Source organism: Chelonia mydas, chromosome 16 (assembly GCF_015237465.2).
Source record: "Chelonia mydas isolate rCheMyd1 chromosome 16, rCheMyd1.pri.v2, whole genome shotgun sequence".
Lineage (NCBI taxonomy): Eukaryota > Metazoa > Chordata > Testudines > Cheloniidae > Chelonia > Chelonia mydas.
Window position 1 is genome coordinate 12,597,956 of NC_057857.1, and position 26,264 is coordinate 12,624,219.

The 26,264-nt window shown below is 45.3% G+C and overlaps 1 protein-coding gene across 2 annotated transcripts; it reads left to right on the top strand.

Annotated features, from left to right (window-relative positions):
* Nucleotides 1-1,587: 1,587 nt before the first annotated feature.
* CIZ1 (CDKN1A interacting zinc finger protein 1) lies at nucleotides 1,588-26,116 on the top strand. 2 transcript variants are annotated; one of them, XM_037879596.2, is made up of 16 exons: nucleotides 1,588-2,230; nucleotides 2,502-2,623; nucleotides 5,306-5,421; nucleotides 8,074-8,240; nucleotides 9,467-9,602; nucleotides 10,749-10,809; nucleotides 13,467-13,546; nucleotides 14,254-14,333; nucleotides 16,311-16,493; nucleotides 16,844-16,974; nucleotides 17,837-17,921; nucleotides 18,598-18,711; nucleotides 19,098-19,277; nucleotides 20,070-20,139; nucleotides 21,284-21,405; nucleotides 25,371-26,116. In XM_037879596.2, the coding sequence occupies exons 2-16, from the start codon at nucleotides 2,529-2,531 to the stop codon at nucleotides 25,971-25,973; spliced, it is 2,223 nt and encodes a 740-aa protein (XP_037735524.1). In that variant the 5' UTR covers nucleotides 1,588-2,230; nucleotides 2,502-2,528; the 3' UTR covers nucleotides 25,974-26,116. The 2 variants fall into 2 exon arrangements, with proteins under 2 accessions (XP_037735524.1, XP_037735525.1); XM_037879597.2 differs by lacking the exon at nucleotides 21,284-21,405 and having other exon boundaries at nucleotides 1,824-2,230.
* The last annotated feature ends 148 nt before the right edge of the window (nucleotides 26,117-26,264 follow it).

Consider the following 26,264-nt stretch of genomic DNA (forward strand, 5'->3'; position numbering starts at 1 on the left):
ACCCATAACATCTGTGACATAAAGAAGTGCTTTTATCCTCATTGTGGAAAATGGGGAACTGAAGCACATGCAGATTTATAAAGGTATTTAGGTGCCTAAAAATACAGATAGGTGCCTACTGGGGAATTCAGAAGTGCTTAGGTGCTTCTCAAAATCCCCCTAGGCACCTAAATACCCTTAAAATTGGATCCTAAATGACTTGCCCAAAGTCACACATGAAGTCTGCAGCAGAGTATGGAATAGAGCCTGGTTCTTCTGAGTCCCAGGCTTATGCCCAAACTACTGGGTCAGCCTTCCTCTCTAACCAAAGTCTCTAGGACACTGATACTCAGACTGCAGCTTATGAGCCACAAGTGGCTCTTGAATGTGGCTCTTTGCAGCACATGATATTAAAACACTATGTGATTTAATTATTAACCAGTCAGGATGCTTTTACTATGTTATTAACTAATTAAGTTATTAACCAAATCAGGATGATTTTACTATGATCATGTGTTTCCTTACTCATGAAGAGGTGTTAAATATATAGTACTGTAGTAAATGAAATAATGAATTCACACTACTGTGGCTCTTTGGGGGTAATGTTGATCATTAATTTGGCTCCTGAAGCACTGAGGTCTGTGTATCACTGCTCTGGATCTTCTTACAAAGGCTTTTTCCTGCTCTTCCACCACTGCAAATTATTCAGCCAGGGCAGTTTTTGCAGTAGGGTAATTATGGTCGAGGAAAAGGATCAGTTATGTGGAGCAATGTGAAAAAGACTCCATATAAATTTTCCCATGACTGTTTCCTGGGACAAAACTTAAACCACAAAGATTAACAGGAGTGTGTTTTTGAGCCATTAATGACTGTCTTAAGGAGTCTAGGCATCAGGGCCGACCCACAACGTTTTGGCACCTGAGGCGGGGAGCTCAAATGACGCCCCCGTGCCTCCTCACTTGGGCCAAAACTTTGAAACTCTGGGTCCTAGTGGCCCCCCCACACACACACACAGTCTGGCACTTGAGGCAGCCACCTCAGTTCGCCTCATGGTAAGGCCAGCCCTGCTAGGCATTAACACAGCTAGCCATTAAGGGTCAGGATCTCCAGATAGACTATTATAAAATCGTGACAGTACAAAAAAGTAAAAAGGAAAAAAAAAAGCCAGCTAAGGACCAATCCTGCAACCATTTGTCCTTCAAAAGTCTTTACTTGTGTGAGTAGTCTCACTGAAGTCAGTGAGACCACTCATATGACTAAGAGCTTTTCAAATGAGTAATTATTGTAGGATGGCTCCCTAGTACAGTAAACAGCAAAAAATCAGGACTTCAGTCTTATTGTCCCACTAGATTGAGTCTAAAGAGAAAATGGGAGTTCACAGCACTTCTTTCAGCCAGAGGTCTCAGATACTGGATACATACTTCAAATGAGTTCATTAGAAGAGTTGCCACACCCACAGGAAAGGTATGCTTCACACTATCAGGAGAAAGCACCTAAACTTGTTAGAAAATCTTGTAAATAAAAATAACTTCTCACAAGAATGATGCAAAAGTTTCATTTTTCCCAGAAAGACAATTTTCTCAGGGCAAAGTTGGTGGAGATCAGACCACAACAAATTGACAGCGAATGCTAGGGATTTTCCATTTCCTCAGTGAGACAGTTACCATCTGCAGCAGATACCAAGGATTCCCCTGGACTGTAAAAAAAAAAAAGATGTTGGCGACCATCTGCTTCCCCCTTTAGCAGTTTACTCAATTCGCCTAGCCACAGCCCCTGAACAGATGGTGCCCAGCCCTGCTTGTGTGCAAGGGACCCTACTTCGAATTGTGGGCTGCGTGGAGGACAAGGAGAAGGCATCAGAGGTGTCCCACCCTGGGGCAATTTCAATGAGACTCCAGGAAGATGGGGAAGGAGATATTAAGTGTCCCACTGAAACACGCAGCAAAATCCCTTGTTCCTAGCGGGCGGAGAAAAAGGAATCCCCCAGCTGAATGAGATTCGGAAGGAAGGCGAAGAGGTGCAGCGGCTCCTCCAGGCCCCCAGAAGGAGCTGACTCGACAGCGAGCGCTGCGCTCCGGCTTCCTGGCCCCGCTTTCGCGGGGAGCGCGCTGGTTCGGTGCAGCGAGGCGGCGCTGAGAAGCCGGAGCGAGCCGCCGGGCAGGGGCAGGGGCAGGGGCAGCGGCGGCGGCGGCAGGTGGTTATTGTTCTGGGCAATAAGATGGAGGCTGTCGGTCAAGAAATGTAAACGCAGGTTGGTTGCAGCGGGAGTCCCGGTGCCCCGGGAAGGGGCTCGATGCAAACCCGAGCAGGGGGCTCGCAGGCGCCCCTTGAGGGGGGATTTGTAGGGGGTGGGGTCTGGAAGGTCCCCCCCCCCGGCTGCTGCTTGCGGTGACCCCGGGGGGCGGCCCTCCGATGAGTGAATGGACGGGCAGCGGGTCGCGGCTCAGCGGCTGCTCCGAGCCTGAAGCCCCCCCCCCGCGGGTGCCTCCCTCCCTCCCTCATTCTCCTGCGTTTTGTCCCAGGCTCGCTCGGCGTGGGGCCCCCCAGACATGTTCAACCAGCAGCAGTTCCAGCTGCTGCAGCTCCAGCACCTCCTCCAGCAGCAGCAGCAGCATCAACACCACCCGGCGCAACAGGGCGGCCGGTAAGCGCGACTAATCGAGGCCGGGGACCGCGGGCCTGTGCCCGGGGACCTCCCCCAGGAAAGCCGGAGCGTGGCTGGTGTCCTGCCTGGCCCGCGCTCCCCCTCCACCTGTCCGGGGCCGCCCGGGCACCCCAGCCGGCGGAGGGGGCTGCATGTGGGCAGGGGGCATCTGTACAAGGGCCACGGGCCTTGGCGAGAGGGATCCGTGCCAGGGCTAAAGGGGCCCGGTGGGAGGCAGGGCAGGGCTCAGCGCAGGGGTGTGAGGGCCCTGGGGAGGTGGCGTGAGGGAGATCGGCGAGGAGCTTTGAGGCGCCCGGCTGGAGCGAAGGGGATCTGCGCATGGAGTAGAGGGGCCCGGGACGGGGCGGGGAGCTGGGCCACGAATTGTCTCCGTTTCCCCCGGTGAGTCTGGCAGCTGAAGAGGCTCATCTGTCTGCATGCGCTGGGGAAGGGGTCTGGAAGCTGCGGTAGCGCTGGCGGCAACAGGAATAAAGGGTCTGCCCAGCCCTTGGGTGGGGATCAGGGCACTGCCCAGAACACTCCTCCTTAGCTCTGTACCGAGGGGGCAGTAGGCGAAGGAAGCTCCTGCTGGGTGCAGCTCCTCCAGATCTGGCATTGCACCAGGCAGTTATCAAATACTACAGTTTGGATGTCGAAAGGCTTCTTCCCTCCCTTGCAACACATGGGGCACTGCCCCATTAAGAATCTCTGTGTCTATAGTATTTTTAAGGTGCTTGTCACCTTCGTATTTCTCTGATCCCATCATCCTAGTACCTGAAAGCAAGTAAAACATAATAGTGTAGAATAGATCATATAAAACAAAATTCTGTAGAGTCAAAGTGTCCAAATTTAAATCAATAAAAGGTGGATGGACAACAATCCAACTAGAAAAGCTGATTGTTGTTTAAAAGTGGGGAATCTAAAGGAAAATGTTACCTGTTACAACTTACATAAATGTCCTACTAAACCTTTTAAACAGGAGCATGGATTTTACTATATTATCAGGCTCCCAACTCCCTTTTGGTTAAAATATTTTGTTTTATTATGTGTATATTATTATTTAGTTCGTGTAACGATGGGATTATTGAATTCAGTTTGAACATGTGGTAAGGTGTCATTCAAGTGATGTTTATGTATAAGCACAGATATTTGTGCAGTTGCACCCCATGCTGCTGAGGGTGTGACTTCGTATTTGATTTGGATTAAAAGACAAATCAAGACACCTGTCTGCCAGACGCAAGCAGTAAAGAGGACAATAAAGAGTGAAACTGCTCACGTAACATGTAAGAGAGAAGACAATAGTTCTAGTCAAGGAAATTTGCCCACTATGACCAGAGATAGAAGATATACTACAGAAACAGTTAAATAATGCATTTAGGTGCTACTGTTCTCATCTAAAACTTTATGCAGCAGGCATTCAAGGCTAAAGGGGGGAAATGTAAGGAGGAAAAGAAGTTCCTTGGCTACTAAATCACAACCACCATTGCATCAGTATGATGAGATGTTATTGAGGTATGCTTGGAAACCTCTCTATTACAAAGGTAATATAAGAGAAAAAAGGGTGGGAAAGTATTTAAATTTCTCTTCAAATAAGTGTAAATGACCCACAATACTGCAAATATCTATCATTATTAAAAGGTGACCCACTATACTGAGAATATCGGTCTATTTATTCAAATGGTCTCCTAATAAAAAAATATTTTAAGTGACGTGGCTTGGGCTGAGGAAGATGTTGTACAGAAGTAAATTTCACACCTGAAGGGCTTTCACAGCGACTCTTTGACTTGCCAACGTAAGATGTGATGGTGTGTGATGTCAGCACTTGTGCCCACCAGCATAAGGCTTGTCTGATATAATCAAGCATTTCTCCTTTAAGAGCTTTAAAAGCCAGCACTGAATAGGCTCCCCCCCGCCCCCCCAAACTGCTTTTGGCTTCATAATATTTATAGCATCTCTAGGAGTAGGGTAAGTAAATTAATATTGGCTCATAAATTATGGTAGTGGGGTTGAGAGCAGTGCAGTGAGACTTATTTTTAGAGCATGTAAGAATTGTGTAGGATAATGTATGGCAGTTTCTTCAATCCCCTGAACCAGACTGACGCTTCGCTGCTCAAACCCATTCCCAGGATATTCCCACTGCTCTCATCTTTTCCTTCTAGCCCATACTTTAAATATGAAAGTCATAGTTTACTGCCACTCTTCCCAACGCTCACATTTAGGTGCAACTGCACCCATATGGACAGCCTCTGGGTGGGAGTAGTGGATTTTGGGTAGTGTACTAGGACGATGAAAATGTTTTAAAAATCAAGAGGAGTTGTTCCATATAGGCAGTTGATCGCTACCTGAATTCGTCTGTAGACCTGCAGTCCCTTACCGAACTTCCTTAAGCTATGTCATTACCCTTTACGTGTGTGTGGTGTTGAGAGGTTCTGTCTCTTAAACCTGGCAAAGTTGCAGACCTAAAATTTTGTAATGGACAATCCCTCACCACTGGGTGCTCCAGGAGGATGGAAGAACGGGGATACAATGTTAATGTATACAATGGTGTTTTAATGCAAACGCATCAGTATTGCTTTTGTCCTTTGCTCCTTGTGTTGTGCTTGTAAGAGACAACAAGAGTGAATTTAAAGGATACATTTTTCTACAGGAAGCTTTTTAAGGGTTTGATCCCTTCTTTTCCAGGGGTTTGCCACCACCTCAACAGCAACAGATGCTGAGCTTACGGGCAACGAATCAAGCATCACTCCTCAATGCCAATCCAATGCTTCAGCGAACTCTGCTCTTGCAACAGATGCAAGGTACTGTCATTGTTGGAGATGCTCATTGCACTTATTTAGTCAGCCCTTCACCCCTCACTTAACCTGAGAGAAAAGTCATAGAATGGATATTGCATGTCTAAGCATCAGAGTCCTCTATGCTTTGGGAGTCCATTCCTCTGCACTGTTCTTTTTCAAATTTGCCCCAATCGAAGTCTCGGAGGCTCTTCAGTTGTTGCTCCCAAGCAGTTGAGAAATTGGATTTTCAACATTTGATATGGAAGTTGTGACTTTGCAATGGGAATCTTCAAGGTGGTTTAGACTGTAAAGGTAGATGGTGGTTAAACTTTTTCTTTTACAAGCCTAAGGCAAATAAAAATGTTTCTGAGAATATATTAAACAGCAATTATAATTTTTGTTTGGATTTAAATAGTCACTTGCATTGTCTGTGAACCCAAACAAATGTGTTGCAGAAAGTGTAACTAACTAGGTGGTCTTTTTTCCAAGCTCAGTGAAGAGAAGCGGAAAAAGAAAGGGCATAGAAGTGAAAAGTAAATTTTTAAGAAACAGCTTTGTGGCATACTACTTGCTTGGAGTAAGTCACTGTTTCTTCCATCATCTGATTCCCAGGTAGATTGATTTTTGTCCATGGTCTGATAAGTTTTCAAGACAATTTTACAAGGCTGCCCCCAATAATAGTTGTAGTTAATGTAAGGTGTTAGAAATGTAGGTAAGGAACTTCTTTGTATTTTCTTTTATTTTTAACCAGCTAGTCCCATTTTGACAAAGAAAAAGCTACCCTGGGTTAATTTGAATGATCACTTAACTTAAAACTAGACCAGGGATGATTCTTGTTTGTGAAGGTTTATTCTGCATGTTGTTATCATGCCCTTTGTTCTCCCTTGCCTAATCAATAAGCATGCTCTCTCATGACCCCAGTGGCCATCTAGAGATCTTTGTTTGGCCGAGGAAAGCTGAGGCAGTAAGGGACAAACTCTAATCCAAAGTTAGTGCTGATTTTAAAGTTTCTGATGTGTGTTTGTATGATGAAAAGAGCTTGGGGCCAGCAAAAATATGAAAGGAGGATGACTGATAAATTTGATGTTAAGTAGTAGCATGGCTTTTCTCTAAAGGTGAACATTTTATTGACAAATTGTATTTAAAACAGAAATATGTCCAATGATCTGAAACAAACTGGATATGCCACTTGAACAAGGTGTTTTAGTGACCAGTCTAATGTACTGAGGTGGAGTATTATCCCCACCTTATTAGCAAGCTGGAACTAGTATCTATGATTTCCATTTTTGACATTCTGCATTGTCTCATGTTTAAATGTGTAATAAAGACCGTACTGAACAATACGACTATACTTGTGAGCTGAATTTTTGTGGTCACTTACAGGTTTGGATTACATGTGAGAATATCTGATGCCCAAGTATTTCAGTGCCTGAGAAACATCAGAATAAATAATTCAGTGGAAGCCTATGGTTTCATCAATGGAAGTAGGGAAAGAACAAATGCCCTTCTGAGTCTAAATGGATGTGCAGTTTTTATAAAAGTGCTAAACCATGAACAGAAGGCCATTTCTTCAAATAGATTTCTGTTCAAAATTGAGATAGATCTCCTTACAAGAAGAGATCTTCTTTTTCACAGCATAATTGACAAGTAATTAAAATCTGTGGGAACTCCTTGTGTTGTGTTGCAGCCTTTATACATTATACCAGGGTCATCTGGTGCTTTTGCATGTTGTTGAGTGTCAGAACTCCTAGGGTCAACTCTTGACTCTGCCACTGACTTATTGTGTGGCCTTTGGCTAGTCGCTTCTGTAAAATGGGAGCTCTGATTTTGGATGTCCATCTTTAGACAGCTACAGCCTGACTTTCACAGGTGCCGAGCATCCAGAGCTCAAATTGACTTCAGTGGGAGCTATGGATCTTCGGTACCTGTGAAAATCAAGCAGTTGGTATTCTAAAGATTGGCAGTCAAAATTAGAGGCTACTTCTAAAACTTTGGCTCTAAAGTCTGTGGCTTCCCTTCATTGGAAAGCGTTGATACTTATCTAATAGTTATAAAGCACTTTCAGGTGGATGCTCTGCTGAAAAGAACTGTTCGAAAGACAAAACATTATGATAGAAAATGGTAGCATCTTAAGTGTCTGGGTTTAGTTTATCATTTTGAGCTTGCATGATAAATCTGGTGGCAGAGAGGCCTATGAAATCTCTTGTTTAAAAAGTAAAACGCTGTTTTTAATGAAATGCTTCAATCGCTGCTGCTGTTCTGTCCAAAAAAAAAGAAAAAAGGCATCCAGATCACAGTTTGAACTGCCAGCTGCACAAGAATCTTTGCAAAAACAAGATCTTGTCTTTCTTTAAACATGGGTGACAGTGTTTGAATCAAATAATCACTCCAAGCTTAGCTTGCTGAGCTTAGCTTAGCTTGCGGTAACAATTATAAACAGCTGAGTGGTCTAACCCATCCCCACATGGCAGCAGTGATGGAGTGAGATCTTTGGGGTGGTTGGGGGAAGCAGAAGCCGGCCAGCAAAATACAGTTACTGATATCCATTCCCTATGGAAAGGGAGGTTCAGAGTTCTCTAAGCTCTGCCCCTCCCGGCTGTCATCATGGCTTGGGGGTTTGCTGTCTCATGAACACAACCTACATGGGAGTGATAGATTGTATGTTTGCATTTGTAGGAAACTTACGAGGATTTAACATGACAGCCCCAGCTCTGCAACAGTTTTTCCCTCAGGCTACAAGACATTCCCTTTTGGGGCCTCCACCTGTCGGGGTCTCATTAAAGCCTGCACAGCTGGGCTTCCCAGGCCTTCCATTCCAGCGGCAGAATCGGATGTTTCGTAAGGTGAGCTTGTGATTTCCAGATCTTTAGAGACTAGCTCTCATTTGTTGCTGGCTGGTGCCTGCTAAGATGATTGCCCTTATTGTACATGGGGCACTAAAGAGAAATGCAGGAGGATTAGAATGAAAAAAGAATCCTTTAGTACCAGATTGCTGAAGTAGAAGCTCTTTGGTCAAACCAACCCATTTCCAGAGATCCCAGTTGTACTGGTAGGGAGTTCCCCATCCTCTTCCAGTAGACCCCTCCTGTCCTAGGATACCAGGATTCATTTGATTAGTTCTAGGTAAATAGCAAAATAATAAGAACCTTTAGAAATATCTACCTCAAAGTAACTACAACACAATGTGTGAAATCCTGGCTCAACTGAAGCCTGAGAGCTTTGCCATTGACTTCAGTGGGTCCAGGATTTCACTCCATGTCCTTTCTCTAGTAAACACCTCATGGCTGCACTCCTGGAGACTGGCCTGAAACATGGAAAAATAGAGCAGGAGGTTGGGGGTCCTTGGCTCTATTCCCAGCTGTGTGCTGACTTGCTGTGACCATCAACAAGTCACCTAATCTCTCTCTGTCTCCATTTTTCCACCTGTAAAATCAGGATAATACTTGCTTATAGGGATGTTGTGAAGTTTAATTGATGAAAGTTTATAAAGCCTTTTAGGATTCTCAGTGAAAGGTATTACAAGATTGTAAAGTACTACTAATCCCCACCTCCTCCTCCTTTTGAATCCATTCCCCAGGTCTGAATTCAGATTTGTCTGAGACTCTGCTGAAGATGGTCTCTTTTAAATGGCCAAGATTTCTCCTCTCTTTCAGCCTCAAGTTTTGTGTTACCTAGTTCAGTGCCATTTTAACTGGAACTTCTGTCTTAGATCAGCGTTCTCGTTGGGTCTGGCCCAGAGAGAAAAGGAAGAGTAGTTATTTGAGGCTCTTCTTCCTTCCAGCCCATGCAGGTTTTGCATGTGCCTTTCTGAAGTACCCTGGACCTGCCACAGCTTCCATTAAAATCCTGGAGATGTGTCAGTGGGTGCCTGCAGTCTGGAATCCATGTACAGAGCTCTGTTCATCCACTTTCAGTTGCTTACAGGTGGAGAGTCTTAGACAAACCCTCAGGCTCTCTTGTATTGGAATTTCTGCTCTGGTCCTACAATAAAACCTCTGGAGCTTTGGGAGATGTGCTGAGTTTTGAGAAAGAGAAAAGAGCTGGGTCTGAGACTCTTTGCTAATTGCAGGATTACCAGAGGGGCCCTGACAAGAAGCGAGAACTGGATCAGGCATCCTCATCTCAGGCACAAGGAGTTGATGAGAAAATTGAAATTCCAGAGGGTACCCAGGCTGGGTCAGAACAGAACAACTCCTCACCCACAGGTAAGAAAACACAATCTTCTGAGTATGCTCAAGAAACCTCTTTAGGATATTGATGCAGCAAAAACAGGAGATGGCGTTAGTCTCTCGTTAGCAGCTTACCGCAAGAGAGGATTTCTGGAAGATGAACGTATCTGGCTTAGCCTCCAGTCAGAGCCCCCTGCACTGGGCTTCAAAACACCTAACTAATGGCATAAATGATTTTGCAAACCAGCTCCATATCTCTTATTTAATCAGGTGGAAGCTGTATGCATTACTGAGATGATGTACGTGATGGACCTCTTGTGGAGCAGGAGCAACGTTCCTTGTTGCATTACAGCACTCTCATGATATAATCCCCTTCATCTTTTCCCCACTGGTGCCTGTTTCAGATAAGGTTACTTGTTCCTTTGCCTGTCTAGTAAGTCACTTTGGTATAGAAGAACCTCTGAGTGGGATGAGAAAAGAAAATAATTTTGGAACAATAGCTGTCATGCTGCCTTACCAGCATTGAACTCCGCACGGCAGCCATAGACTAAAACTTGTATGAGGTGGAACTCACTTGCAACCAATATGTTAAAGAAACAGACTTGTTTAATAGGATGTTTGTTTCCATGTTGATACCTGGAATCTTACTGGGACTGGGGCACCATTGTGCTAGGCACTCTACAAACACGTGAAGATATGGGCCCTGCCTCAAAGAGCTTACAATCTAAGAACGCACAAATTATAGTGTATCCCCATGAATGCCTCATAAAGGAATGATTTTCCAGTTCAAATGCAGTGGAAATCTGATATTGATTACCGGGATACTGAGCAGCTTGACAGGTCTAACAATTGACCTTAATGTATAGTATTGGATTTTTGTGGTGTGGCTCTTGTCCCCTTGGTATTGGACTAAGACCCAAACAACCATTGGCTAGTCATAAATTCATATCTCTACTTCGGGGTCAGGCTTAGAGCAGTAACCTCTACAGATGAAACTCCATCTCCCAGGTTATTACTAATCTCTTGAGTTAGTGATCCATTTCCACCCTTCTCAAAGCCAGAACTGGCCGAGTGCTTTATAGTCTTCTTATCTGCTCTAAAGTACTGTATCTGACGTAGGCCATTTGGTAGGAGATCAGATCAGATGTTCTGCTAAGGTAATATCTATCTTTATCCCTGCAGAACCAAAAATGCCAGCAGAATCTATACTGGACATGGAGCCTGCAGCAAAGAGACTGAAGAGGTAATTTCCACTGAAAAGGCCATAGAAATGCTCATCGGATTTAGATTGCTTGTCTGCTTTTGTTGGTGTTCCATTGCTATATTCTCAGTAAAATGGAGCACTACGATGCCAGCTTGACTTCTGGCATTTGGGGGGGGAATATCTCTGGTGCTCAGGGTGACTCAAAAAACCTCAGGGCACTTGCTAAGTCCAAGTATGCTGCAAGTGGCACAGCCATGAAGATGATGAATAGAGAGATGGATCGATGAACCGTGTCTAGACAGGCTACAAAGATGACCCTTCCTGAGCCCCACTGTTGCCTGGATCCGTATATCAATTGGGTATAAATAAACACAGGCAGCTGATATTATTTGAATGAAGGTGGAGGGGAATGACACACAATATAAAGGCCCATCTTGCAAATTCTCTGCTCCCTAAACCAGGAACCATGCAATGTCCTATCGCCATCTGGTGGGAAGAATGTGGAACACAGTTCAGCAAGTAGTCTGTGCTGTTCTAAACGGTATCCTGCTCAGACCTGTTACTGTTATACATCTATGGGGCAAGGGGAGTGAATAAGAATTATTAGAGAATTATTCTACATTGATTTGATAACTTTTTTTCCAAAGTGAATTAATTTGCAAAATCCCTTTTCTGTTCAAGTGCATTAGAAGCTCCCTAATATGCACTAGCGATGAAGAGTGAGGACTCCTGCAACCTAATCTGTTCTCTGCTACCAGTTCGCTTTGTGGTCCATGGGCAAATCTCTTCGCTTCTCTGTGCCTGTTTCCTCATCAGTAGATTAGAGATTAACACAGATCTCTGTGGAGGGTGTTGTAGGATTGATCTGATGTTTATACAGCACTTTGATCATGTAAAGTGTTATAGAAATGCAAAATATTATTCCGCATTTGAGGCTGCATTGTGAATTAGCAAGACAATGAATAAATGCAGTTAAAACAAAGGCTGACTCCTTACACCATATACTTTGTTCATCCGTTTGCCAAATTTAGTTTGGTTTTAATTATGCTGATAATTTGCAGTGTATATTAATCAATGTTTTGTACCATAAATTGAATAAATAGTTAAGTCTTAGTGATAGGAGACCTTGCTGCAGTAACTCTATTAAGTCTTTACTAAGCAGTGGCTAGAGACTACCAGATTTAGTGTGTGTCTTATGTATGTAACTGAATCCTTGGATTAACTTTAGAGAGTGTTTTTATTTATCTGAGAATGACCTGATGATGAAACTCTGGATCAAATGAAGTTTACTGTTCTAAACCTCCCTTTCAAAACTCTGAACCGCACCACCCTGCATATATTTCTGCTCTTGTTTCTTATCACTTCCCACCTCTCCCCTTCTCCGCCAAAGATGCCACCCTCATGCTCCCTCATTTCATTCTCCCACTCTTGCCTTCATGCCTTCTGCCCTGTCCATATGCCTGGAACAACTTCCTTATCCCAATGCAACAGGCAACCACCCTTTTCATTCGACTCATTGAAATCCCATGTCCTCCCACAAGAGCCATAAATGGTAACAAGTATCAATATAATGCTGCCGCCTCAGTTTCAAAAAGTGACACCTTCTTCTCTAGGTCTCTGATCTTAGAGACCCTGAGGAGCTGTCTCTCCATCCGTGTGTCGAGGGTGTTTGAGCACATTGTCAACACTTACCAAATAACGATAATACAAGCCACTCTTGTTTTGCCCTTGTCTGCATTGTCAAAATCTTGCTGTTTATTTATAACTGTGTAACCCAGTTACCTTATCACCTATCAGTCTGCTAAATTATGGAGTGTGTGTTTAAATCCTAATACAGACTGCAGGCTGTTACCGAGTTCGGAGTGCGCTGACGTGTGTCACAGGTGGGAATGTAGTTCTGGCCTGGAAAGAAGGACATATTTAAAACCTAGCTGAAAATTCTCAGTGCTGACATATAATCAGAAAGAAAACTGCTTTATTGGATCATTCTGCAGATCAGTCACTCATTCTTAGCAATCCCCTCAGGAGCCTGTTTCCACTCCTTAAATCAGACCAATGGCAATAATGAAACACCAAAGCTAGCTCCTATTAGCAGAGTTTGGTATTTAGAGCTATTGACCTACTGATTATCCACTGCAATCAAATGCAAAATACGTCAGGAAAATATTCAACGAAACTGAAATCTTAGTGAGACAGAACTCCTGAAAACCCCTGCTTGGCTACCAACAAGGTCTCCTCCTGACCTCAGTTTTAACCTTCCCCTATCCCTAGAACAGGTGCGTGTTGCAGTTGTCCTGGAGATCACCAGCCAGGGCAGAAAATGAATCCCAGAACCCCTCGGTGTGAATAACCTCCAGGCAGTCCTCTTCCCACCCTTCTATCGGGTTAGGATAGTTATTCCTGAACAATTGATTCAGGATCTTTTGGCTGGCTTTTAAACACATTTGTGTGTATGCTATGGAGCCCCTCCTTGTTCTGTTTTGCTGGAGGATCACCAGAAATATCATTTGCAACAGTAAAATATTATCAACTTGTTTTTGAGATTTAATGTTTTTGCTTGATTATTAAGAACGCTGTAGATTGAACTCCTTGGCCTGTGGTTTAAACACCACCTTGTGTATTGGCATAAGCCTCTCCATCTTCCTGGCTTTGGACATGGGAGATAATCTTGTTTTTCTTTTTCTTTTTAATTGAAGTGTAGAAGAAGTGCCCATACAAGAGGATGCTGCAGGCAGCCAGGAAGCAGAGGAGTCGAGCATGGAAACCCAGGCAGATGGTAAGGGGTTATCATGACAGACATGAGCGATGGCGTCCCCAACCTGCTGGTGGAGTTGTGTGCATGTGTAGGTTCCCTCCTGCTAGAGATATGGTGTAACACATGAGGTGCATCTACACTTCATCTGGAAGATGTAATTCCCAGCCTGGGTAGACATACACATGCTAGTACACTAAAAATAACAGTGTGGGCTACCTACCCGAATATAACCCCGTCTGAGATAGCATGCATGTACTTGGGTGGTTAGCCTGAGCCCCTGCCCCACACACCTCTACAGCCCCACTCCTATTTTAGCACACTGTCTGGAGCAGATCTGATGTGTGTATGTCTGCCAGAGCTGGGAATTACACCTACCAGGTTCAGTGTAGGATAGTCTTGGTGTCTGCAGATACCCTGAATATTTTCAAAAACACACTCCAAGGATGAAAAGTGAAGGAAGAGTAATACTGGGACCAACACCCTAAGAATATGCCCCAGTAACTATCCCTCTTCCAGTTAAATTAGGGGCTTCCAGATTGTTTTGAACAGTGGGATGAATTTTCATGTTGTGCAAGGGCTTTCTCTAAGAAAACCAGGTTGAGGCCCTGTGAAACTAGGGTAATATCCGTGTACAGGGGTGATGTAAGCTTCCCGACTTCATGCATCTGTTTCTTGGTTTTCTATCAGAGTTTAGTTTTAATCCAGCTAAAGGGTCTTTCTGTTTTTAGGACCAAACAATGTGAGGGAGAATACAACTGAAGATGCCTCCAAGGAGAGAAGCTTCTCTGAGGAACTGAAAGCTCCAGAGGTAGGTAGGCAGGTCCTTAGCATAAAGGGACAATGTGCTCAGAATGTCTCCCTACCCCAAAGCATCTGCTTTACCCAGATCTCCATTGTGATTGTAAACCAAGTGGCACCTGGCTCTGGGGTTAATATCAGCGGGCCAGGCGTGGCATTATGCTGTTGTAGGAAGCTTCTATGTAGGGTCTGCCTCTGATTAAATTACAGCAGATTGTGGCAGTGTTTTAATTGTTGTAAATCTACACCCCTGTTAAAAGCTTGGAAGCTATACAGTATTGCCCTCACGCTGACCATTGGAGTTATGACTAATTTAAATTTCATACGAATCTGGAAGGATGGCAGGCTTTTATATGTGGGTTTTTTCTTTTTCTTTTTTTTTTTTTTTTTTTTTTTTAAATTTTGCCTTAAAAGATTAATTAATCGCTCTTAAATGTCTGAGTTTCCCAAGAGGCACCTCTCTCAGCCTAGTGTGGGAAGGGGAACAGCCATCCCCATCAGGCAGGTCTGTTTTGGAGGCTGTAGAATCACTGAGGATAAACATGAAAGTTGGTAGAGAGATTGCAAGGGATGCTGTTAAAGCAGATGGAGAGTATGCCTTTCTTTCCCTACCATTCCTGGGAAGTGAGCTGAAGGCTGGCAGCTACCTTATGGTTTGAAATTATAGCAGGAGGGAGAGGCTAGCTGGGTCTTGGCACTCCAGAAAGTAGACTGGAGAGAAGCAGGGCAAGGTATAACACTACTGGAACCAGCAGGGAAATGTACTTGCGGACTGGGAGCCTGTGCTAATAGTTAGTTTAATCATAAAACAACACTTAAAGCCCTGTCTGTATTCCAGGCCAGATCTGACATGTCCGACTCTGCCAGTGCGTGGCTGTCTGCCATGGTTAGTGACATCTGTGTTCCAATGTGGGGGTGTCTCTTTATATGTGGACAGGACAATACGCTGACAGAACTGTGTTAAGGAATTACGTTGCAGCCTAGATCCTTGCGTGGAGTGCTGAACAGCCTGTAATGGGGAAGCACAAGCTGCGGGTGTCCCCCCAGCTGGCACTGTGGAGCACTGCAGTCACCAATAACTGGATCAGCCTGTAATGTCTCCAGGGTCCACTGAGAACTGTGAGCATAGAAATATACATTAGCCTGGGAGTGACTCTGTGTTGGAAGATCCAGCAACTAATTTAATCAATAATGAAAGTGATTGTGGACCAAGCACAGCAATGGTAACACTGTGTGTGTACATAAGTAGGGCCCTCTGAAATTCTCAGCCATGAAAAACGTGTCATGGACCATGAAATCTGGTCTTTTGTGTGCTTTTACCCTATACTATACAGATTTCATGGGGGAGACCAGCGTTTCTCAAACTGGGGATCCTGACCCAAAAGGGAGCTCCGGGGGGGTCACAAGGTTATTTTAGGGGGGTTGCGATATTGCCACCCTTACTTCTGCGCTGCCTTCAGAGCTGGGCGGCTGGAGAGCGGCGGCTGTTGGCCAGACACCCAGCCCAGAAGGAAGGGTGGCAATACCACACCATGCCATCCTTCTGCACTGCTGCTGGCAGCGGCTCTGCCTTTAAAGCTGGGCTCCCAGCCAGCAACCGCCGCTCTCCAGCTGCCCTGCTGTGAAGACAATACTGCCACCACCAGCAGCACAGAAGTAAGGGTAGCAGTACAACAACCCCCCCACCCACAATAACCTTGTGACCCCCCACACACACACACACTCCTTTTTGGGTCAGGACCCCTACAATTACAATACCTGAAATTTCAGATTTAAATAGCTGAAACTGACTGTGAAATTGACCAAAATGGACCATGAATTTGGTATGGCCCCCCCATACATAAAACTTGAAATGACATGAGATTGACTGACTGAAATTTAAATGCATTTTTCCAGGTGCGATGGAAATTGGATTACCCTTTATTCATCGGAAGCCCCTAAAGATCCCATCTAGATTAAACTCTCTTGACTTTTTTCAATCTGGTAGGTGCTGAGTTCGGGGGGCTCGTTGAAAGTGACCATCCAGCAGAGCAGTGAGAGCAGAGCTATCAGCACCACAGCCCTGAAGCCAGGACAGTGGACCTGTGAGCTGGGCACAGCTGATACCGGTCCTGAGTCTGTCCTTAAATTCTTCTGTTACATCTGCAAGACCAACTGCTGCAACCAGCAGGTATAAACACTGGAGTCCGTCTGGGCCTGGGGGCCAAGGGAAGGAATTGCATGGCCAGGGGCTTGTGGTAAAAATGTTGTACCATAAGACATGTTTTCAAGGCATCAGGCACTACGGTAACAAGAGGCCGAGAAAAGCCTATAAATAAATAAAATAAACCACTCCTCCAAAGAGCTTGCAAGCTAACATCCTAAAGCTCCAGCGCTGACTAATCCACAGGTAGCCATGCTCTTAAGCTTTTAAACTTTCCAAATATTATAGATCAGTAGAGGGAATGGAATTGAATTGACCAGCTGTGTTGCGGTTTTTTAAATTTTGAGTCCATCTAAATGGATTTTCTCCTTTGTTAGAATTTCCAGTCCCACATGGCTGGAATTCAGCACCAGCAGCGACTTGGAGAGATTCAACACATGAGTAATGTCTGCTTTGTCTCACTGCTGCCCATGGTGAAGGAGCAGACGTTGATGGCTAAGAAAGATGGGTATGTGTCAGTATGCTGGAGGTGGAAGGTAAAGAGGGCTGATCCCAGCTAGGTCAGTACCTAGATATTGCAGTGCTTCGAACTTTAGGAATACCTTTGATGTGTCCCTACTGGCCTTAAAATATCACCCCAAAAACCAACATTGCAAAGCACAAGTCTGTAAAAACAGATTAAAATTCTGGATACAAGTAAAACTGTCACGTCTTCCTCACTTCTTCTCAGAATGTACATAAAGGGGGGGAAGAAAAACCCCAAAGCAGTAAAAACAGCATTCGCTTTCTATGTTTAGTGTTTTGTGAAAAGAGACCTGCTCAGACATGGACAGGGTAGGTGTCTCTGTATGGCTGGCCTTTAATAGAATACATGTCACAGCATATATCCGATCTCAGATACTGTCTAATAGAAATGCTCAAGACACTTCAGCTGGGACCTTCTTGCCAGCAGTCCCTAGTTCTGAACATGGGGTGGCAGGGCTTTGAGTTGAAGGCCCTTGACTTTAGAACTTGCCTCTGCATTGGTCCCACCCAGCCAGTGTATGTCAGTGTTCAGGGTAAAGTTCAAGGCCCATCTGTTCTCTTAGGCCTTAACCCCAGCAGGTAGCCCCCTTTGGGGAAAATTATTCATTTGCTTCCTATAGTGTAGCTATACTGCCTTTGTCACACTATAGTTTTTAATGCAGTTCATCAGCCTACGAACTGTTGTGATGGGTGCATTTTTATAGACTGAATTAAACCAAACCAGCTAAAGGCGGAGGAGATAGTCTATGGAGGGAAAAGCACACTAAGTGCTGAGATGGCGCAGAACTGCAAAAACAGTGGGGAACACAAGGGAGTCTCTGACTGAGCCATTCTTCTCACCACAGAGAGACCCAGCAGCGATGGTGTAACACCTGCCAGATACACTTTACAGGAGATCTAATCAAACATCGTAGGACTCAAGAACATAAGGTAACAAATTACTGCCCTGATTTACAAAGCAGGAGGTCAAGTGATAAGATGTTCACTTATCCTTAGAGGCAGGGGAGTAAGATGGAGGGAATACGCTGGGGCATTGCACTGTGGTGATGAGGATATTTCTAGGTGGATCTCTTTATGCATCTAGTTTTCTTGGGCTCCTGCACACTGGTGCTGGTGGAACTCCTGGGTGTCATGCTGAGCAAATTGGCACTGACTAGCAGCATGTTTTGTTTTCCAATTATTACTACTACAGGCCCTACTTATTATTAAACTCTGTCCAGCCAGAGGTATGTAGCAGCATGGCTCTTTCCTTGATCATTTTCAACTGCATGGGGAATTTTAGGTAGGCAGTCTGTAATTACCCAAGCTGGAGTCTGGTCAGGACGCTAGAGTTAACTACCCCATCTCATATGACAAGTGCCATGAGATCTTTCAAGACCATGAGCGACCAGAGCCTTTCTGCGTTGCTCTCCCCACACATTTGCCACCTCTTGGGCATGTGGAAGCGTGTATGCCAGGATGCCCCCTCTCCTGCTGTAAGAAGGTGGCCTGACTGTTCTAGATTCACAGTCATGATTTTGAGACAGAAGTGGTTTAAATTAAGCTTAATTGAAACAAAGTAGTGCCTGTCTTAACCAATCAGATCTTCTCATCCCTCTTTGCTCAGCTGGCCAAACGCTCTCTCCGTCCCTTTTGCACTGTCTGCAGCCGCCACTTCAAGACCCCTCGGAAGTTTGTAGAGCACATGAAGTCCCCTGAGCATAAGCAGAAGGCCAAGGAGGTAATGTGAACTGGATTGGGGGGAAGCACTGCTGGGTTACAGAAGTGGCTGTGCTTGGTATGTGTGGGAGGAGTATGTATATGTCCTACTTGTCTCAAACCAGTGAAGAGATGCATCATTTTTCCAGTCAAGTGGTTCCTCTCCTCCTTGACTGCATTCTAATACCACTTGAAGGAGCAGACTGATAATGGAGCACTGTATGTGTGACTGGGAGCATGATCGCCTTCTTGCTTTCTAGAAATGCCATCTGCTCGTCCCAGAATGCAGCAGTCCCAGACTCCACCGGGAGTCCTATCCAGTCCTCCTAATCAACAAGAGTGACATTATGTGAGTGCCTGAAGTTAGCAATCTAGTCTGGTCTGATCTTTCCTCTGTGTGTCTGGCAGGTGAGGCTGGGTGAGAAGGAGCTAGGTGGCCCAGAAGACTCAGAGGAGCTAATCACAGTTGATGCTGTTGGCTGTTTTGAAGATGACGACGATGAAGAGGAGGAGGAGGAGGAAGGAATTGGTGAAGAGGAAGGTTCTGAGGTGGTGCAGACAGATAACGAAGATCCTGTCACCAAACAGGTACACAGTGATAACAGAAATGGAAGGCTGTATTATATGAGCATCCGAGCTGGATCCTAATGGCTCAGTCAGTCAGGGCCAGTTGAGCTCAGGGCATTCTGGAGGCTTATCTAGTCCTGTGCTCTGGGAATGGACAAGATGGGGACTATCTAAGATACTTTGAGATATGATTTTGCTTTTTGGCAAAGAGCGGGAGGATCTTTGATCGCCATGAGTGATACAGGGGAGCCCTTACATGTGCAAGAAGATATCCTGGCTACCTTGTCAAGGTAGCCAAAACAGTTTAGACTTTACTCTCAACCATTCTGCTTTAGCTGACCAATTAGCAGCTTTGCTCCTGTTCCTAACTGGACCCCATAGATGGATACATCTTGGCAAGTGTTCTCCAGAGGAAATAGCTCTCTGCTTCAAGAACAACTAACAATGGGAAGGACACAATTGAGGTAGCTCAGGCCTTAAATACAAGGTGTTTTTTAACCCTGCTAATGAAATGTTCTCCTGATAGTCGGTCTTTGTGTCGGGATTTAATCTGTCCCATACATTACATGCTGTTAATGTAACCTGTGCAGCATGGAGTAAATGGTGACACAATTAAGGGGTGTATTTTACAGTAGGAAGGGGAAAATAGGAAACAAAAGCCCCTTCCTGCCATGTTGGACCTCAGCTTTGCCCCCAGGCTCATTGGAAGGGTTAAAGGCCCATGAGGGGAGCTGAGCAATGGATGCAGCCCCAGTAGACAGTCCTTGCAGGCTGGGGACATGCACTGACATGGTCTCTTGGTATCTCGTTCAGGTTGGGCTGAAGGAAAAGTCTCCGGAGGATTGTGAAGGAAATGAGATATACTGTCCAGATACCCCCTATGGTAAGCAAACCCAGACAAGCAGTGTGCCCAAGAGTGCCTTCTGGGGCCAGGGGCTGCCATTGTATGGAGGGTGGGCCTCAGTGCAAGAGCGGGTTGCCAGCAGTAAGCCGCACTCTCTCCAGTGTCCATGTCAGACCAGTGAAGGTTAGCGGATTCTGGAGAAGGGATGAAGTTTGATCATCTGAATTGTAAGTGTAAGGCAAGTGCTGTTTGTCAAAGTGTAAATGGGTTTGGCAGGTGCCTCTTGCCCTTCAAGAGGTGGGGCTGAGAACCCTTGACCTCATCTAGGAGGACTGAACAACTGTGGAGTGGGGAAGGAGCCAGTGCAAAAGGGTGAAGTGCTGAACAAGCCATGTAGAAAGCAGAGTTACTAGATCAGGGATGTCCCAAAGAGGAGCTCAAGTGCCCCATTCAGAACACTCCCGAGAACTGACGCCTCAGTAGAGCTGCTTCTCTCCTGCATTGAAGAGCCAGGTCAGCACACCGTGACTTCACAAAGGAGAGGGAACTGCATGCCTGTCTTTGGCACGAACACTCTAGACTAGTATCTGATCAGAACAGACAAGCTGCTGACCTCAGGTGCAGCGCTGCCTCCAGAACATTGTTTTGTGCTCTCTCTAGTCACCACCCTAATCTCTAAATAGCTCAGATTTTGGTTTCTAAAACTTTTCCCAGCCAGTTACGCATTGTGGGGAAGGCACGGGGGCATATGCACTAGCAGAAGCTGCTCTGTGCACAGGGAGAGCTCTGTTTACACCAGTTTTCCACATTGCTGTAACCTTCCACTATCATGTGGCAGATGGAATAATGATTAATGCTGTGAATGTTCTCTGTGTTTCTCTCACGTGCCTGCTGTCTTCTGCTTGGATTGAGCCCATTACTGCTGGTCATATGGTCTCTGTAGTTTTCCATTGTATTTTTTTTTTTTATGCTGTGTAGTTTCTTTTCTTTGGCAACCCGATCTCTCTCTGAATATCAGCCCACAGCTCTACTGTGGTAAAATGAGATATTCAGCAAGCGATCTTGAAAAATCCGCAATTAACAGAAGCAAAACTTTCCTTTTTAATTTCCCCTTTAACATTCTTATTGTTTTGGAGTTCCGTTCAATGTGATCTGTGATTTCCATTCCCCTCCCATTTTGCAGGCCTGGATTTTCTGGTCCCCGTCGCAGGTTACCTCTGCAGGCTGTGTCACAAATTCTACCATAGTGACTCCGCTGCCCGGGTCACACACTGCAAGTCCCTGATGCATTTTGAGAACTTTCAGGTTAGACCCCTTTGGCAATTGCATGGCCTGGCATTTGTCACCCTGTGTGTCTTCTCTATTCCTTCAGCACCTTCCCATTGTCCTCAGTGTCCATCACAGTGTCCATCATGCCACAGCTTTCATCTGGTATGCTCTCTGCTTGTCTTCAACTGCCCTTGTAGATCAGACATCATTCTGCTCCTGCTTTCTTACTACTGCTAATGTCCACCATTACCCATTCTCAGCTGGAAATCCTCCATCTCCCCAGCAAATGTTGGATCTGTTCACTGAACCTGTGAAATAGAATCCCTGATTCAGCCTGGGACTTTCCTGGTCCCTTAGCGAGTACAAATGAGTGAAGCTGGTGGGGGACTAGACAAGAAGAAGCTGCTCCTTTTAAAGAGAGCAGGAGGTGATACGCATCTGTCTAGGTGAAGCTTTAGTGTCCGCAATGCTGGAAATAGGCCCTGACACTCAAATTACATATAGGTAACATCTATAGAGGGGACAGGTAGTTGGAAACTAATCTTTAAAATGTAGAAATGAAATTCCAGGCCAGTTTTAGAAGATGGAGAACTCCAATCTGTAAGCTGTTGAGAGTTCAGTTGGTCAGCAGGGACTAGGCAGCAGCTGGGAGCAACTTGGGAGCTTCTGGTAGCTTGTTTGGAGGCTCTTCACTGGCACAGAGTTAAGCCAGTTAATGCTGTTCCTCTGCTGTATCCAGTCCACACACACAAGACACAAGAATGCCTTCAGCTGTAAACTCATGCACTGCCTCTTGCAAATTTTGATGGCTGGACCGGAGTTTGCCACCTCCACTCTGGGCTTGGATTTCAGGGAGGGCAGTAATCAGATTTTGTGACCATCAGGCTGCTCTTGAGGCACGGTAATGTTTTTCGTTCCCCTTTCAGTGACCATTGCTTGAGTTCTATGTATGGAAGTGCCATTCCCTGACTCCTGGGATAGGGGGTAATTCCAATTTGCATTTCCTCTGCTGGTTTGGGCCAAGGCCTGCTTCAGCAAAAAAAAATGCCATTTCTCCTCCCACTGTGTATTTATAGTTTCTTCATGGTGTGTCCTGTGGAGCTTTTCTGCTAGTCTTCAGACAGGTTAACCTTTGACTAGCCTGGCAAAGGAGTTAACAGTCCCCTTGCTATCCCTGTTACCTTTACCAAGAGCTGGGGGAAGCAGTGTCCCACGTGCACTGGCAGTTCTTAAAATCTTTGCAGCAGGTGAAGCTGCAGCTACTCCTCTGGGTCACCCATTTCCCTAGACAGATCACTTCCAGAATGAAAGAATCAGTCCCCCTTGTCCCTGTTTTGCTTCAGTACGTTGATCTGAATAACTTAGTTACATTCCCTTTCAGCCTGTTAAAAATGAGTCTGCATAGCAGCAGTGAGTGTTCCTCCCCTCCACCTTTAGAACCAGGGGAGATGCTACTGTTTCCACCCATTGGGGTACCAGGAAGGAAGTTGCCTAATAGTTAGGGGACTAGGAGTCAGATTTCCTCTTGTCTGGCAGTGAGTTGCTGTGTTACTTTAGGGAGGTCACTTAGCCTCTCCATTCCTATCTGTAAAATAGTGAGGATGGCCTCAAGGGCTACCATGAGGGTTAATTCATTGATATTTCATGAAGTGGTTGGAAATAGCTGACTCCAGGTGTGACTTGGAGGAGCTGGCCTTCTACAGATATTTAAGGCTAGTCTCAGTGTATTACTAGCCCCCTTCCCTTTTGAGTCTTGTGATCTAAGCTGGAAGCAGTTACTCCCTGGACTGTGCATATACTGCTGGTTAGAGGTCTAAGGACTGTCATAGTCTTGGCATTAAATGCCTTCTAGTGTCTTTCAAGTGGGGTGAATAGCACTTCTGGCCAGAATGCTATACTGGAGGCTTCTTAGCAGCTTCCATCTGAGGCAGTCCAGTGCACCAATCTGGAAACAGCTACCTTGCACTTGGTCAACAAGAATTGCCCCAGTTTAAGATGTGACTTTTAAACTGATTTAGTTACACCAGTATGTAATGCTTTGTGGACACTTAAGGCTTGGCTACACTTACATTTTATAGTGCTCTAACTTGAAAAATCAACCCCCTGAGCGCATCAAGTCGGAGCGCTTTAAAGCACTAGTGTAAACAGGCTCCGAGTGCTGGGAGCTGGGCTCCCAGTGCTCTGAGCTACTCCCCTTGTGGAGGTGGATTACCAAGAGCCCTCTCTCCCAATTCTCACAAGCTTTGAAGTTTCTAGTGTAGCCCTGCTCTTAAACTGGTTTAAACTGCTCTATTCTGGTTTATTTAAAATCATTTTGGAACAGACAAAGGGTCCACAGAGAGGTTTGCACCACATTAACTTAATCAATTAAAAATTAAACTCAGGCAGCTCTGTGGCGTCGACAAAAGCACCATCAGGCTTGCAGCAGCAGGGTGCTGATCAGAATAACTCTGGTGCTGAGTAAGTATTCAGTTTGCTTTGAGTGCATGAGATGTTTGTCAGTGGAACTAAACATTTTTCACTTAAGTGTCTGTCTACCCAGTGGAGACAGCTTGGCCTTTTACCTGTTTCTCCCCGTGCAGAATGGGCTCTCTTCCTCAGGCACCAGGAGCGTGAGCAGGCACAAACTCTTGGAACAGCTAACCTAAAAGATTAGGACTTACTGAGCCTCCTGCTGCTTCTGTTCTGTGCCACCAGAAGCAGGAGCTGCATAGAGCTCTATTTGAAGAGTGATAAGAGTTGTACTCACTCTCTAGGAGCCAGGAAAGATCACAGGGCGGACTTACCTTTTGTCCTCAGTACCAAATGGCTAATATTGCAGCCCTTTCAGTGGCCAAGTACCATAGTGCAGTTCAGATAACATGCTGATACAGTAAAAGAACCTGAATAGCATAGTCCAGTTAAACTGTTGGGTTCAGTACAAGCCCCTTGTTCCAGGGCTTAAGTTTAGCATCACCCATCACTTTCCTATTTCCGTGGAAGAGAAGGAGCCCCATGCTGTTTACTTAGTGCCAGAGTCTTTCTAGAAGTCTTGATCACCACCTCGCTAAGTAAAGGCCTTCAGACTGATTAACACACTGGAGAAAATCCCCTTGTGCCTTAGGATCCCATGGTTATACTTCTGTAGGCTGGCTCCATGCGGCTCTTGTGTACTGTTTTTCTGAAGTTGCTATGACAGTTTTAACCTCCTTGTTGATCTCTCCCTGGAGGTCTCAGTTTAGGAACCCATCAAATAAATTGTCATGCTGACAGTGAATTTAGGCCCTATATCAGCATTATCTAGTGAATGTTGGAGCACTCTTGCAAGTGGGGACACTTACTACTTAAAATACTCTCCTAGAAACATCCCCTTAAATGTGATTTTACTGAAGAGACTTTTCCCCCCTCCAACCTTGGAGCTCTTGCAAAAGAAGCAGAAAGTAAATGAGCAGACAGTCTGATTGCATTGCTTAGATGAGCAAAGTGCAAAAGGAAACGTCATTTCATTGTGTTTAGCTGCTGCAAAATTTGTTAATCTAGATATTCCCCTTTAAGATGCCTGTAAGGAGTGCAAGCAACCAATCGTCTTGTATCAGGAGGGTAAGACTGCATGTCTCCTGCCCACCCCCACAGCTAGATTCAGTCAGTAGTTGGGATGAGAGTTTTCTTGCTTTCACTTACATTCAATGGGGCTATTGAGATCTATCATCTCCAATCAAGATGAACAACGATCAAAGTCTGGTTCTAGCTCTGTATCCCCAGCCTCATTCTACCTAATCCTGCCACATTAGCACATGCAAGAGGGAATAAAACCTTAATACCATCACTTTTTGCTAGGAGCTTGAACTCCTTCTCTCAGCAGCCCACCCAAGAGAGCTGTAGCCTTGTGCTTTGTTTGGAGATTAGGCCAGCCATTGCAGTCTGTCACTCACTACTGTCTTTGTGCAGGTTTCTCCTGGACCAGCTAAAAGTGTCCTGTAATGTCTGTCCAGTTATCGCTCACATGTTTTTCCTTTGCACAGAGATACAAGGCAGGAAGGCACCGTGCCACAGCAGCACACTCAGAGGCCTCTTTGTGCTCCCATGGCTCTGGCTTCCAGTCATCGGATGAGCAGCAGCAGCAGCCTCCTGCTAAGACAAAGGATGAAGCGGAGACAATGAATACCGATCATGGCATAGGAGAGGAAGATACAGAATTTTTGCCATTAAAGGAACAAATCTCTAGGTCTCTAGAGAATAAGAGTGAGCTGGTCCCCTCTGTGAGAAGGGGTGAAAGCCCAGCCAGTGAGACTGATGTATGTGGAGCGCTGGTCATAGAGGAGGAAGGAAGTCAGGATGAGGGTAGCAAGTCCCCCACCACTAGTGAAGACTGCCTGCTCCTAGATGAAGACAGTACCACAGGGGAGTTGCTGGGACACAGTATGTGTAAGGAAGAGGAAAGTGATGAAACCAGGCAAAGGGGTGGCACAGACAAACCCCCGTACCCAATGAGTGAAGGGGATTCTGAACAGGGGGCAGCAAGCATCAGAGAGAAGGAGGCAGACACCTGCTCTCCAGGCAAAGGAGAAGCAGCAAATCTAACCCCAGCAGGGCGTAGACGCTCTGCTAGACGCAAACCCAGATAGAACAGCTTTAAAGGGAGAGCCCTTTGCATACAATATTTGCTGGAAATGTTTATTTTCAGAGTCCTTTAATAGAGCAAAAAAACCTTCCACTTTACTGCTGTTTTTATTTTAAAAAATAAAGCCTGGCTTTAGCGTGTCTAATAGAGGATGGCACTGGGTGTTGTTTATACAGCGGGAATGTGATAGAGATCCTTGGGAGAGCCAAAGCTCTGTTAAACCTGAAAGGGTTGCTGAAGCTGACCTCCCTAAAGCTAAGGCTCACTGCTTGAACTGGCAAAGCCTGCTGCAAGA